The following is a 16,514-nucleotide window of genomic DNA, read 5'->3' on the forward strand; positions in this document are numbered from 1 at the left end:
TCTGCAATTTGTAAATTTGATCTCTACAAAGGTAGCGAAGCATCTGTTTCTTGTCTGTTCAGTTGGACATTAAGTATATTGATGTCAGATTATAACGAAGAATTCTGAGTGAAGCAGGTTAACTTGCAAGATGATGGGATGAAATTCTCCACATTGCGCAGTGGCAGAAGCCAAGGCACTCCAAGGCTTCCAGGAGGTCACCGTTTCGGGCAATACATGTCTAAACATACAATTTAATGACCTGTATGTAACTGCACAGCTAATTGTATGTTAATTGCAGCAGTCTTATAACTGAAAGGTCGTTGGCCTCAGTTCATAGAGCTGACAGCTCTTTAAGACATCACTGGAGCTTGACATTTTATTGTAGCTTAATAGAAGGTTATAAATGTGTAGTTTCTTGCACATTTTGGACTTTTCCTGGTATTGTTGTAAATTGACTACCCACATGTGGCGTTTATTTCATTATTTTATGTATATTTGCTTCTGTGATGCACTAGGAGCGCAGAGAGAGAGAGCATACTGAGGCAAATCACATGGAACCTGGTGCAAGGCGTTTATTGAGGAACTGGGGGGATACAGGAGCGATGGCATTAGAACAGCAATGGGAACAGCACAGATAAACAGTTCACGGAGAAGCAATGGACACAGCATGGATGAACAGTTCATAGAATAGCAATGGGCACAGCACGAATGAAAAGTTCACGGAGTAGCAATGGGCACAACATTTATAGACAATCCATGGAGTAGCAATGGGCACAGCATGGATAAACCATTCATGGTTAGCTATATGGCCCAGCAAGGGGAGACGATCCTCAGGGCAGTAGTAGACACAGCATGAGTTAAGTGTCCTTGGAGAGGAAATATAGCACAGCAAAAGGGAAACCGTACACAGGGCAAAAATAGGGCATTGCAAGAGAAAAGGATCCTCAGAGCAGTAATATGGCACAGCAAGGAAAGGTGTTCCTCAGGGCAGTGAAATGGCACATCAAGGGTTACGTTTCTTTGGAGAGGAAATAGGGAACTGCAAAAGGGAAATCGTCCACAGATTAACAATAATGCATTGCAAAGGGAAAGGAACCTCAGGTAATATGTTGCAGCAAGGGGAGAGACAGGAGGGTTCAGGGACTCAAGCTGTGGATGCTGGCAAGCACCCTGGGTGGAATTTTCAGGAATTGTGGGCCAGGTGTTGGCTGCTTCCTGCACATATGTGGATCACACAATCCCCTTGCAGTGCTATGTACTAACAAATAAGAAAAAATGAACAGATTTGTTGTGCATAATTTTCCCATTCATTTAGTTATTTTGAAAAGACCGTTTAACCGCTTGCCGTTATTTAACGTCACTAGCCTGGGAGGGTCTGGGGAGCGAGCGCGCGCCCGCGGAGGCGCGCTCCCGCGCGGTCACGCACCCCCCCCCCCCCGCGCGCGTGTGACTGGCGGACCCGATGTCCGCCGGTCACTCGGTGATCGTCGGGGGAGAGGGAGAAAGTCAGGCGGCTTGTGTAAACAAGCCACCTGTCATTCTCCTTGGTGTAAAAACACTGATCAGACGGATCTACTATGTAGATCCGTTGATCAGTGTCCTTACACCTCAAGCCACAGCCAATCACAGTAGAAAGCACGCCCCTAGGGACACACACAGCCCCTCCCTCCCAAATAAAGTTAACCCCTTCACTACCAGTGTATTTTTACAGTAACAGTGCATATATATAGCACTGATTACTGTAGAAATGTCACTGGTAACCCCAAAAGTGTCAAAAATTTCAGTCAAGGGTCTGATCTGTCCGCCGCAATGTCGCTGTACCGCAAAAAAAATCGCAGAGCTCCGCCATTACGCGTTAAAAAAAAACCAACAAAAATGACAAAAATCTTTCCCTTTGTTAGTAAACGCGATAACTTTTGCACAAACCAATAAAAATACGCTTTTTGCGATTTTTTTTTTTTTTTTTTTTTTTTTTTTTTTTACCAAACATAGGTAGGATAAAACAAATTGACCGAAAATGTTAAAAAATGTTGATTTTTACATTTTTTTGGGGGGGAATTTCATATAAAAAAAATGTGAAAAATATTGTTATTTTTGCAAAATTTACGTTCTTTTTTTGTTTATAGCGCAAAAAGTAAAAATCGCACAGGTGATCAAATACCACCAAAAGAAAGCTCTGTTTGTGGGAAAAAAAGGACGTCAAATTCGTTTAGGTACAGCGTTGCACGACCGCGCAATTGTCCGTTAAAGTCACGCAGTGCCGAATCGCAAAATACCCCCTGGTCGTTTACCAGGAAAATCCTCCGGGGCTTAAGTGGTTAATATTTTCCATTTACCCAAAGGGCAAGTTTCTGCTTTTTGTGTAGAAATAGCTCTGCTTAAGAAATATTAATCTTGGATTCTTGCCATTCTGTTCTTGTCAAAAGTACCTTGGTTATTAGCAGTATGACAAAGATGTGTTACTGTGTTCAGCCTGCAGATGTAGCTATGAGCTCTGAGGGTTTGTTCAGAGCTAGTTATGGCAATTTGCCAGAGAAATCACATATAGACTCTAGACTTTGAAAGTGATACAGTTAAATTAAGGTAGCTCTCTAAAGTTTGACCACACCACGTGGTTCAGGGATGTACATTATGTAAATGTGATCGATTTTTGCACGCTCCTTATGAACAAAGTAAAAAAAAAAAAGCTATAGCCATATAGAAAAAAATTCAAACACTTTTCAGCCCTGACAATTGTTTATTGATTATGTAGCAGGATTTCCAGCCGTTTTGCTGGATATGGGTCCCCCTTGGCAACCGGGTGCAATAAAAGTACCCCTGTGCATGTTCCTCCAAGTGTGAGCGCTGAGTCAATGACCAGTCCAGTATCTTTGGGTTTTTTGTATTTATTGAGAACTTGTATGATGGGAGAAGGGAATGAGGGGATACTCCTTTTGGCTCAACTATGCACAATTTGCTAGGGACAACTGAAAACTCTTCTTGGTGCTGACTTGACGCTAGCTAGATGCCGGTTAAAGCTGGCTTGCTGCCTGTTAACTCCAAAATGACCTTGGACTGCTTTCTCACATAAAGAAGTCCTTTCTTTAGCTCCCTTAAGCACTCCTTGCTGAGGTAGCTACTTCTCCACAGGTTAGCTGGCTCCTGGATCCTTCTGACCTTCTGGAGTGATCCCCTCTCCTAGGCAGACCCCTGGGCAGTCTCAAGTACTCACGATACTGTTTTTCCGCGAAACTTCTGCCCAGCAGCTCCACTCGGTCCACAGCACTCTGGATCACTCTCTGCAGCCCAGCTCAACCTTCCTCCTCTAGTCCGACCGCCCAGGTCACTCTCACTTGCGCTGACAGGAGGAGAGACAGCCATCACCCTCCTCCTGGGACTCTGCTTCCCACCAAAGACACTGCGTCATGTGCTCCCCTCAGACTTACACCCTATCCCAGGATGCTTTGCAGCAGATTCTGCCCCCTGAGATGGATACAAGCCCTGGTGTGCTATTGGTCAGGTTTCCTCCACTGTCCAATAAGAACCCTCATTGGACACAGTGGGGAGACTCCCCAGACTCAACAGACGCCCTTTGAAGCACATGACAGCCTAACAAAATGATCAGGCCCTCCTGATATGCAGACAGGGCCACCCATATGCTTCTTCCTAGCACCTACCTAGGAGGGTGCTACTATTATTTAAAGAAACCCTGCCCTAAAAATTATCAAATAGGATCTAAAAAAAATGCCAACACCATATATTGAAAAAACAATATTCTTGATTTACCTTGAATAATCTAGGGGCACAATCAAAGTTTGAAACTGAATAGTAATTTTTTTCAGTTGTTGGACCTATTGATTCATCTTTATTTCACTGTAGGGTTTATTAATGCTATTCTGTCGTAATATATGACGGGTTCCTTACTCTTAAAATGTGTCTTAGAACAACAGCTTTTGTCAAATTTTTTTTTCTTTGTTCATGCATTTTGGGTAATATGTATAAAGAGATAAATGACCCAATATGTTAAACATTTTAGCCCTTTACTATAACCCATCAGCTTAGCTTAAGCCTAATAGAATTCTTTCAGAATCCATTCAGGGGTGTCATTTGTTACCATTGTTATATATTTTAACCATGGAACACCTGGCTATAGCCTTACAGAACAACACGCACAGGCCCCAAAAACATGTCGGCTATAGTTTTGCTATTTCAGGGTTCCTGTAGCCATCCTCCCCATGGGTACTCTGTTCAGTTGATATTGGTCGAGGAGCTCCCAAGGTTTGAGTTTTCCTGTAGAAATTGTGGTCTCTCTCCGCAAACCTCAGTCTCAGGGCTGGCACTTTGGAGGCAGAAGTTTAACATTTGCACAAAGGTATCTGCCTCATTGGTCTGGGCGTATGCCCAGTGACGTGCAAATAATGTTTTGACATTTTAAAGTATAGTAATGCATTTTTATATGCATGTTTTAAGTTAAAAAAAAAATGATTTTCTGCACAGTCCCATACACTTTGAGCTTATTTGTTTTTACTTTGTAGTTATGCTATTGTTCTGGTTTTTTAGTGGCCATTTAATAGGTTTTGCATTTATATTATTATTATACAGGATTAATTTGGTTAGGATGAACTAAAGTGGCTCCGGGCAAAGGTTAATATTACAAATCTAAAGAGCTGCTGCTTCCACTGCAACAACTACCAAGGTAAAGTCCCAAAAGGGCAAAAATTGGAAAGTGGGTGTAGTGCTGCTCTATAAGGTAGACTATAAATTGGTTAATACTGTGTTTAAAAAATTTGTGTATGTAAAAACGTATACTAGATACCAGTTAGGTACCAACAAAGTGCCAAGTGCTGTAAACCCTAACTAATAAAGATATAAATGCAAAAGTGTGATACGTTCATAAACATGTGCAATAGTGCTAAGATATATATTCAAAAGTTTAACAGTATAAAAAGTCCATATATAATTGGTTGGTAAAAAAGTGACAGGTGGTCATTAAGTGCTTCAACAGCCATGTAATATAATAATTTGTGTTGTGCTGGTGCTGGTGCTTCAACTCGTGCTCCTCCTCTTTTGCCGCACTCACCAGAGCGCTCTCCCCACAAGGGGTGAACAGCATTCACAGCACACACTGGCTGAGACAGTGGACCCCAGATCTTTAGTTGGTATATCTCTCCTTCCTCCTTTGTTCCCCTGCCCTATCACCTCATACACATGAAGAAATAGTAAAGGTAGACCCCATGGCATAATACTGTTTGTTTTTTTATATTAAATGATCCAAAACTCACTTACATTGTTTAGCACGATCAACCGCATAAAAAAAAAAACAGGAAGTCCAGGACGCCAAGTGCTCCACGGACCTAAACCGGAAGTGACGCTGTCATTACTTCATTGCTGTTCACCCCTTTGTGGGGAAAGAGCTCTCTGGTGAATGCAGGAAAAGAGGGGTGGAGCACGAGTTGAAGCTCCAGCACAACACATGAATTTATGAATATACACGACTGTTGAAGCACTTAATGAGTACCTGTCACTTTATTGGCAAACCAATTATATATGGATCTATAGTACTGTTAAACTTTTGAATATTCATCTTAGCACTTTTGCACATGTTTATGAACTTATCACACTTTTGCATTTATATCTTTAGTTAGTTAGGGTTTACAGCACTTGGCACTTTGTTAGTACCTAACTGGTATCTAGTATACCTTTTTTCACACACATTTTGTAAATACAGGATTTATATAGCGCCAACAGTTAATGCAGCGCTCTACAATATAAAGGGGGGCAGTGCGATTTCAATACAGAAGGAATAGTAAGGGCCCGCTCATGAAGCTTGCAATCTAAAGGGAGGGGAAGGTAGTACAAAAGGTAAAAGCTGCAGGGGATGATCTGATGAAGGTGACTGGGGTACTTTCCTTAGGTGGAGTTGGCTTCCTTGAATAAATGAGTTTTCAGGGATCACCTAAAGGCGGACAGGGTAGGAGCTGATGGGACAGAGAGTTTCAGAGGATGGGAAAGGCTGGGAGAAGTCCTGGAGGCGAGCATGGGAGGAGATAACAGGGAAGCTGGAGAGCAAGATGTCTTGGGTGGAGCAGAGAGGATGATTTGAGCGATATCTGCAGATGAGGTTGATGATGCAGCTGGGGAAGATGTTGTGGATGGCCTTGTATGTTGTGCTTAGTATTTTGTATTATCCCAAATTATCAGCTGTTGAGGAGCTCCTGTGTTAATTTTCTACAAATCAAACCAATAAAACCAGGCTTTTCTATAATCTGTATGGCATATACTACAGTCATTATTCTCATTTACAGATTCTACCTTTGGAGAATAAGATGAAGATCCCCCATCAATTTCCTATTGTATTGTATGTTGGCATGGCTATCGTCACCGCTCTTTACATCAGCATGGGTACACTTGGGTACTTGCGTTTTGGCGCCATGATACAGCCCAGTATTACTCTAAATTTACCAAATTGCTGGTAAGTTAGGGGGACACCTTGTCGGTCTCTGCCTCTCTATGTATTTATCTGTCTGTAAAATAGCAAAGTTAAAAATGCACTTGTGGGTCTTCTGTATAAAAGGTTATGCTTCCTTTATTTTGAGTGCAACATGAATGGTTATGCAGTTACAGATCTTCCACACAAGGAGCCCTAATTATGCTGTCTTTTCCAGTACAGGTTAAATGCATTAAAATTCCTTTCTGAAACCCTATTACACATACATAGAAAATTTACTTTTACAAATGGTGTTAAAAAAGAAAAAAAAATGCAACTTTCATTGCAATACTCACCTCCTCTCTTATACTGCTCCTTTAAAGAGGTTGTAAACCGATATTTTTTTTTTTTCTTTTCTTTACATCCTGAAAGATAAAGACATAATGAGCTAGTATGCATCGCATACTAGCTCATTATCAAATACTTACCTTAGAACGAGCCCTCGCCGCGCCGCTCTCTTACCTCTATGACGGGCGACATGTATAGTCGCCCGTCTTCCGGGATCGCGGCATCCGGCCATCTGATTGGCCGGAGCCGCGGTGACGTCACTCCCGCGCACGCGCGCGGGAGCCGACGGTCACGGCACAGGGCTCTGAAGGAACGGCACGATCTGCCGTTCCTTCAGAGCGCATGCGCCAGTGACGTCACTGGCTGCATCAAATGTAAATATCTCCTAAACGGTACATGTTTAGGAGATATTTACAGTACCTATAGGTAAGCCTTAACATAGGCTTACCTATAGGTACAACTTCCTGAGGAGGGTTTACTTCCTCTTTAAGACTCACTGCTCCCTTCTGCTTATGATGCTTGTTTTTTGGTGTGAATGAGACAGTCATTCAGTCTACTTCCTGTGAGCCCAGGGCATCATGGACCTTCCCTTGAGAGTGTGCCATGCTGCCCTGGGCTTATAGTCCTGTACAGAAGGACACTAACACGTCATTACATGAGCACCATTCTATACAGGAGCAAGGACTGTTCACTTTTAAAAGGAAAAAGAGACGAAAAAGAACCTTGTGGCACGTGTGACTAAAGAGAAGGGAGATGTTTAAAAGGGAAGTATATGGGTTTCTCTAAAAGGTTTTAACTAAATGAATAAAAGCTGACCAGTGTAAGCACTCCTGTCAGTATTAAAATGTTTTTTTCTCAACACGCTTAACTTCCATGTTAGCTGCGCAGCCTGGTCTGTTAAATAAAGATGGAAAAAATTTGACAAGGTTTACCAGGTAAAAAAAAAAAGACCTAGGTTCCGAGGGGTGCTCAGGAACACAAAGACAGTTTTGTTAATGCCAGTGACAGATTTTATGATCTATGCATTTCATTTTTTATTTTGCCTTTAGCACCACTTTAAGGTCAAGTTGGAATATTACACCAACCACATTTTTTTTAACAATAAATTTGTAAAATAAGTATCGATACAGAATACCATGTACAATAATTAACAACAGTAAGGGTCCTTTCACACGGTCCGCCTCCGTCGGCGGAGTACGTGCTGCTCAGCAGGGATCGATCCGCCGATCCCCGCTGAGCAGGCGGATGACAGCTCCGTCTCCACTCACTGTGCGGAGAGGAAGGTGTCAGATCCCCGCTGTTCTCTATTGGGGAATCGGATGAGAACAGACCACCTGTCCGTTCTCATCCGATCCCATCCCCTGGACGGATGGAAAATAGGGTTTCCATCAATCCGGATTTCACGGACAGGATCGGAATCTGATAGCAGCGGGTGTCAGCGGAGGTGTCTCCGCTGACATCAGCTGCCCCATAGGGATGCATGGAGGATCCGATCAGGTCCGCCTAACTGACAGGCGGATCTGATCGGATCGTTCATGTGAAAGGGGCCTAAGTGTAAAGTGTAAATTCACCATGAGTTAAAGATTAATACCGTATATACTCGAGTATAAGCCGAGTTTTTCAGCACATTTTTTTGTGCTGAAAACGTCCCCCTCGGCTTATACTCGAGTCAAGGAAAAATAAAAAATTCCCTGGCCGCTCCGACGGGCTTAAGCTTTAAAAATGGCGCCGCCCGCCGCATACATGTCACCGCGCACGCGCCGCCGCTCGGGAGAGGCCGGGAATAGCCGAAATTATACGAGCGGCGGCGGCGCGTGCACAATGACGTGTCGGCGCCGGGCGGCGCCATTTTTAAAATGAAGGCGCCTCTGGAACAGGTAAGTGACACTACCTGCCATTATGCAGGGCTGCGAGCACACTACAAGGGATGCAGTGCTGCGGGCATGGTCCACCTGTACCATGCCCACAGCACTGCATCTCCTGTAGTATGCTCACAACCCCGGATCCTCTTGTACCATGCCAGTACCCTGCATTCTCCTGTACCATGCCAGTACCCTGCATTCTCCTGCACCATGCCAGTACCCTGCATTCTCCTGCACCATGCCAGTACCCTGCATTCTCCTGCACCATGCCAGTACCCTGCACTCTCCTGCACCATGCCAGTACCCTGCATTCTCCTGCACCATGCCAGTACCCTGCATTCTCCTGCACCATGCCAGTAACCTGCATTCTCCTGCACCATGCCAGTTCCCTTTTCCTGCACCATGCCAGTACCCTGCATTCTGCACCATGCCAGTACCCTGCATTCTCCTGTACCATGCCAGTACCCTGCATTATCCTGCACCATGCCAGTACCCTGCATTCTCCTGTACCATGCCCGCCGCCCTGCATTCTCACCCTAGGCTTATACTTGAGTCAATCATTTTTCCCATCTTTTTGTGGTAAAAGTAGGGGCCTCGGCTTATACTCGGGTCGGCTTATACTCGAGTATATACGGTAAGTGTTTATACAAATCTTAATATCCCCTGTACATCCTACCCCAGATGAGATCAAACTGTAGGCATGGACTGGGCATCAAGTTAACAAAGAATTGTGTCAACATGGGACACAAAAGGTATAACACAATTGTAAACTACACCAATAGAAACAGAGAAACTCAAACTTGAGGACAATGTTAAAGGTTACACTGTTAGAGGTTTTAGGGTGAGATAACCAGGGAAGCCATTTATTTTATTTTTTAAGGTAATGGTGGAGTAGTTCTTATATTCTAGCATTAATGTGTATTGTGCTTGGGTGTTTAGTCTGGAAATAGCAGTCGATAACTTAGGTACATCAATGGTATTCCACAGATTGGTTATAGTGAGCCTTGCTGTTATTAATATATGAATCACAACTATTCTATGTATTGTGGGATATATATCAAGAATTATTCCCAATAAAGCTGTAGCAGGAGTAAGCTTGGTTAGCTTGGTTAGATTCCTCATAATATGTGCTATGAGGGAGGATGCTGATTTCCCAAAATGATGCAAGCTTTTAACACCAACCACATTTTTAACAAGTGGGTTGATTGTTATATAATGCTTCCTATACAGCATACCACATTGTATTGTTTTTGCTTTTTTTCTGTTGTATAAAACTCAAAGAACTTCATTCTCCTTCATTAAAGAATACCTTATTGAAAACAAAATATTCAATTTGAAAAATCGAAGTATGAAAAATGATTTTTTGGTATCCTAGGCTCACTTACTTTTTCTGTCTCCTACAGGCTATACCAATCTGTGAAACTACTGTATTGCTTTGGGATCTTTATCACATTTGCATTACAATTCTATGTTGCTGCAGAAATTATAGTCCCTACTGCCACCTTTAGGGTGTCTGATCGCTGGGCACTATTGGTGGACCTGAGTGTGAGGGCAGCTCTGGTTTGTATAACATGTAAGTTTGTCTTGAATAGTTTCTAATTTTATATATCCTTTTAGGACTTATACAATGGTTATTTCTTAACATGAACTATAGAATTTGAATAATAGATGCTGTTCACCATCATCCATGTCACCAGACAGCAGCACATTAGCAGTTTCTAGATAGCGGCTTTAAATCTGTTTTGTAAAAATCAACTTTACCTTTAGTGAAAATTGGCTCTGTAATAACTGTGTGGTAGGTGTGCCTAGATACGACTATTGCTAGTGCATTATCTGACTGAATGGAAATAGTTATATTCTTTTGCCTAACTGTTGGCTTTTATCATAGCACAATCTGCTGTTTACCAACCAAATATCTAATATAATGTGTATGTATGTGTATAAGTATATATTCCAGCCAGAAATAAAATAACTTCCAATAGCAAAAAATGTCCAGGTACTGTTAAACAGAATAGCAAGAGAAATGGCAACAGACACTTTAAAGTGTATTTGTAGGTAAAACATAATACATATATACTTTTCAACATTTTATTTCAATTATTTTAGCCTACTCCTGTTATCCTGATTGATGCTGAAGTTTGAACACTTACTTTCGGAGAATCTCACACATTAACATACTCAAATTTTGTGACACATTTACTATACACTGTGACCATGCACTGCTGTGTCACACATTGCATTAGGTTTGCTGTCTGAACTACAGAGGTGTTTAGAGGAGCTGTTTTAGGAGGCACATTCAGTGCAGAAATCACTGCTTGCAGGCAGCAAGATACCATGGAATTTGCATACCTCCCAATCATCCTGGATGCGGCGGAACCATCATGAGATTTGAACCAAATCCTGCAGATTCTGGGCTGGATCCCAGAGCACAGTGCTTGAACATGTTCCGGCACTTGGCTAAAGTTATTCGCCTGGCAGGGGTGAGGGCTAGTGCACAGGCACCTAGGGCACATGTGTTGTAAAGTGCCTGGGGTTCCAGCCACCAGGATTGCCTCATCTGTGGCAGTCGGCATCTCTTTCATCTGGCTGCTTGTAGCAATCACTGCAGAGCCAACCAAAGCCTCCTCTAGGCTCCTCCTGGGCTCCAACGTTGTTTAGGATGGAGAATTGCAAAGGGTTGCGCAGTGACCTGGGGAAGGGGGTGGATGAGAATACAGGTAACAAAGATATATGCTGAAAGGAGTGATTTGGGGGAGAGAGAATATTTTTGTTGGGGGTGCATTGGGAGGAGAAAGAATGGTTGCTAGAAGGGGGGGGGGGGTTGGGGGATTTGTACTAGAGAGGATTTGTGTTTGGGAGGTGGAGGGTTTCTGCTGGGAGAGGGGATTTTGGTGGGAGGATTTGTGCTGTAAGTGGGGTTTGTGTAATGTAGGTTGTGGGTATTTTTGCTGTGTGCTTTGGGTCATTGTCATGTTGGAAGGTCCTTCTTCCCATTGACAATTTTCTGGCAGAGGGCAGCAGATCTTCCTCAAGAATTTGATGGTATTTTGCCCCATCCATTTTCCCTTCTATTCTGACAAGTGCTTCAGTCCCTGCTGCAGAGAAACACCCTATAAAAGGATATTACCACATCCATGCATTACTGTAGGAATGGTGTTATTTAGATGATGACCTATATTGGATTTCTGCCCAAGATATCATTTGGGGTTTAGGCCAAATAATTACATTTTAGTCTCATGTTACCATGACACCTTTTTCCATGTGGCCTCCGAATCTTTAAGGTGCATTTTGGCAAAGCTCAGTCATGACTGCATGTGGCCTTTCTTGAGGAGTTGCTTTTTTCTTGCAATCCTCCCATACAAACACCATTTGTGTGACATTGTTTTCACACGCACACAATGACCACTCTTTATCGTAAATTCCTGTAACTGCTTCAGAGTTGCTGTAGGCCTCTTGGTAGCCTCTCTGACCAGTTTCCTCCTGGCACTTTCATCCAGTTTGGAGTGAGGCCCTGATTCAAAGAGGGTCTGTGTCACTTCTTAATAGACTTCACTGTGCTTCTAGTCATTGATGAAGCCTTTTAAATTTTTGTGTATCCATCTGCTGACCTGTGCCTGTCCACAACTTTGGAGATCTTTTGACAGTGCCTTGTCACCCATAGTTGATTGTTTGCTTCAGTTGCACTACCAGGGACTGAAATGCTCCATGTCAAATGTATTTTTGTGCCAGTGAGAAGGTGATGAGCTACACCTGATTTGAGTTCATAAGTCATTTTTAGGAGGGGGGGGTGATCCTTTTTCCAAATTAGTGATTCGGTTTTTAATTATTTTTTTTTACATTTGTTTCTGACATCTTTCACTTGGATGTTATAGGCTGCACTGAGTAAATACAGCTGGATAAAACAAAAAACTGCGGCTGCATTTCATGCTGCAAAGCAACAAAATGTGATTGTTTTAAGCTATTGTTTATACCCATTATATATACTATATTGTACATTATGTATTTCATATCAAAGTTGCTGGTTGCTAAGCAGTCCCTGACTATTTTAATGGAGGTTTCTTTACCTTAAACTCTGACAAAGTGTTAGCTCTCTTTCTGTGTGTGCAAACCTATATGTAATGGAGGAGTTTCATTTTTTAATGATTGTATTTAGGTACACATGTTTCTGTGAAATTCTTGCTTGTGGCACAGCATTCAAAGAATATTTTATCGGTACAAGATTTTGTTTAAAGTGGTTCTATAGAAGTGTTCCTTAATCCTTAGTCCTATAGTGTGAACTTGTCTCAAGTCGCTTCTGACAAGTTTTCCTGACACCACAAGGACACATAAAAAAAGGACAGAGGGGTTGTACTAGCACACAGCCTGGTATTTACAACAGCTCTGTTGCTGTGTAAAGTAGGGTGTGCCCCTACCCTCCAATCAGCTCTCAACTCTCCTCACTGAGCTCTGCAGAGTGTAACTTTGACTCCCTTACTTACCCCCTTCTTTTTGAAAGCTTAGACAAGCTAGTCACTTCATTGTGTGGTTTACAATCACGTTAACCATGCCCATTAAGCCCCTCCCACTGACATTTAACCACACCCACGCTTTCACACGCTGCAGGTCACTATCTTTCTGATGTATCTCTCATTCTCAGAGGTATGGATGAATAGTCCTTAGAAATGAAAGTAAACCAAAAGGAATGAACACAGGAAAAGCTGCAAAGTATGCAGGGAATATATTTCAAAAGAAATGGTCAGGAGACAGGCAGCAATCGGAACATAAACAATTTTTCAAGTATATAGTATATTACTTTGTCAAAAATAATAGTTTGTATTGCTATTAGAATGCTCATTTTTTTAAATAAAGTGTCTGCTATGACCTCCTAGTGTCTTCTAGATCTCATTTAAGGCTGCTGCATCTACAGACTGTGTGGTATTTAGGAAAAAGATTATCATAAGGTAGTCTATTGTTGCATGGTAGCAAGCTCTGTTGCTCTCCATCACTCAGGCTTTTTGTTTAATTTTCTGAAAACTCTACCAATCACACTTGTAGGTTAAAGCTTAAAGTGGAGTTCCAACCAAAAGTGAAACTTACGCTCATTTGCTTTCTTCTTTTTGACAGGTATCCGTTTCCCACTTCCCGGAGACGGCGCAGCGGCGCTGTCCCTCGGAAGTTTGGCCCCCTCCTCCTTCCCCCGCCGCTGCTTGTCACTGTTTGCATTTTGTGTAGTAATGCTATGTAGTAATAGTAACCTTCATTGGCCAGGAGTTTTTATTTATTTATATATATATATATATATATATATATATATATATATATATATATATATATATATATATATATATATATATAGTATCTCACAAAAGGGATTACACTCCTGACATTTTTGTAAATATTTTATTATTATATCTTTTCATGGGACAACACTGAAAAAATGATACTTTGCTACATTGTAAATTAGTGAGTGTATAGCTTGTAGAACAGTGTAAATTTGCTGTTCCCTCAAAATAACTCAACACACAGCTGTTAATGTCTAAACCGCTGGCAACAAAAGTGAGTACACCCTAAGTGAAAGTGTCCGAATTTGGCCCAATTAGCCGTTTTCCCTCCCCGGTGTCATGTGACTCGTTGGTGTTACAAGGTCTCATGTGTGAATGTGGAGCAGGTGTGTTAAATTTGGTGTTATCGCTCTCACTCTCTCATACTGGTCACTGGAAGTTTACATAGCACCTCATGACAAATAACTCTGAAGATCTGAAAAAAAGAATTGTTGCTCTACATAAAGATGGCCTAGGCTATAGGAAAATTGCAAAGACCCTGAAACTGGGCTTCAGCACAGTGGCCAAGATCATACAGCAGTTTACCAGGACAGGTTCCACTCAGAACAGGCTTCACCATGGTCAAACAAAGAAGTGGAGTGTCTTTGGGAAATAGACGTATGAGTGTTGCCAGCATTGCTGCAGGGGTTGATGGGGTGGGGGATCAGCCTGTCAGTGCTCAGACCATACGCCACACACTGCACCAAATTGGTCTGCATGGTTGTCATCCCAGAAGAATGCCTCTTCTAAAGATGATGCACATGAAAGCCGCAAAAGGTTTACTGAAGACAAGCAGACTAAGGACATAGTTACATAGTTACATAGTAGGTGAGGTTGAATAAAGACAATAGTCCATCCAGTTCAACCTGTGTAGGTGTGCGTGGCTGTAATCATCTCACATACCCATGGATTACTGGAACCATGTCCTGTGGTCTGATGAGACCAATATAAACTTATTTGGTTCAGATGGTGTCAAGCGTGTGTGGAGGCAACCTAGTGAGGAGTACAAAGACCAGTGCTGCCAGGACTGAGGAGATATAGTTCATTGAGGGAACCATGAATGCCAACATGTACTGTGACATACTGAATGAGGGCATGATCCCCTCCCTTCGGAGACTGGGCCCCAGGGCAGTATTTCAACATAACGGCCCCAAACACAGCTCCAAGACGACCACTGCCTTGCTAAAGAAGCTGAGGGTAAAGGTGATGGACTGGCCAAGCATGTCTCCAGACCTAAACCCTATTGAGCATCTGTGGGGCATCCTCAAATGGAAGGTGGAGGAGTACAAGGACTCTAACAACATCCACCAGCTCTGTGATGTTGTCGTGGAAGAGGATTCCAGTGGCAACCTGTGAAGCTCTGGTGAACTCCATGCCCAGGAGGGTTAAGGCAGTGCTGGAAAATAATGTTGGCCACACAAAATATTGACACTTTGGGCCCAATTTGGACTTTTTTTGCCAGCGGTTTAGACATTAATGGCTGTGTGTTGAGTCATTTTGAGAGCAAATATACACTGCTACAATGTAAAGTAGTGAGTGTGCAGCTTGTATAACAAAGTGTAATTTCTTCAGTGTTTGTACCATGAAATGATATAATAAAATATTTACAAAAATGTGAGGGGTGTACCCTTGTGAGATACTGCACGCGTGTGTGTGTGTATATGTGTGTGTGTATATATATATATATATATATATATATATATATATATATATATATATATATATATATATATATATAAAATAGAACTAACACTCTGCACATTAGAGGATGCAGGCATTCACCCCAGAGGCAAAAGTGTCTAACGTGCACAAACCAACAGCTGCCAGAGCTGTGCTTCTCTTCAAGGACACAGATTTGCCTGTTTATTAGCATTGTCTCTAAATCCACAAGTCTGATGCTTACTAACATGGCAATTCCATATCCGTATATCAAAACATTCCTCAGTGTGTGGTAATCCTCCCTAAATGGCAGTAAATCTGAGCCAATTTATGCTCAATCCTTTTAACTGCTCTCATGTTGCATTGATGAGCAAATGCTATGATGTACAATTTAAGTTCGGTTGATATGCAGCTCTATGCCCTTTGATCTTTATATTGGCAATGTGCATTGCATCACTTCCAGTTTTTCCATCCATTAAAGCAAAGTCTGCCCCAATTTCAGCCTCGGTTTCCCCTGACCTTTGCAGTGGCCTTCCAGGCGTGCGAGTGCTAGGCTTGCCCTAATTTACTTTTCAAGATTACTGTCACTACTAGATAGCTGGATAAGTGCCTACTAAAGTTGGCCATGCAGAAAGTAAAAATGATACTATTTGACAGGTCAGCCCCTTTTTAACAGAGAGGGGGAAACCTATGAATATTTTACTTGTTTTTGTGCATCAGGTGAAATATACGCGAATGGTCAAATTAGAGACATTGCCATTCGCATCATGGAGCCTTTTCATGGGCCATAATACCGACTCAAAGCAAGCTGTTATTTTATGTCATGTTGTCTTTTTTCTGGGAGCCCTATGTTATAATAAATAATACTTTGTAAAACAAAGATTGAACATGAATAGTGTAAAAAAAAAAAAAAAAAAGCTATAAAACAAAAAATAAAATAAAAAAAAAAGATTGACC

General features: G+C 42.0%; 1 protein-coding gene across 1 annotated transcript in view; it reads left to right on the forward strand.

Annotated features, from left to right (window-relative positions):
* LOC309552115 (proton-coupled amino acid transporter 1-like) overlaps nt 1-16,514 on the forward strand; it is a 156,971-nt gene that overhangs the window by 116,155 nt on the left and 24,302 nt on the right. Inside the window, exons 9-10 of the mRNA XM_082252919.1 lie at nt 6,267-6,433; nt 10,002-10,171. Of these exons, the coding sequence (XP_082109045.1) occupies nt 6,267-6,433; nt 10,002-10,171 (337 nt within the window). The remainder of the gene's footprint in view (nt 1-6,266; nt 6,434-10,001; nt 10,172-16,514) is intronic.

The sequence above is a fragment of the Pelophylax lessonae genome, assembly GCF_965119305.1.
Source record: "Pelophylax lessonae genome assembly, chromosome: 4".
Lineage (NCBI taxonomy): Eukaryota > Metazoa > Chordata > Amphibia > Anura > Ranidae > Pelophylax > Pelophylax lessonae.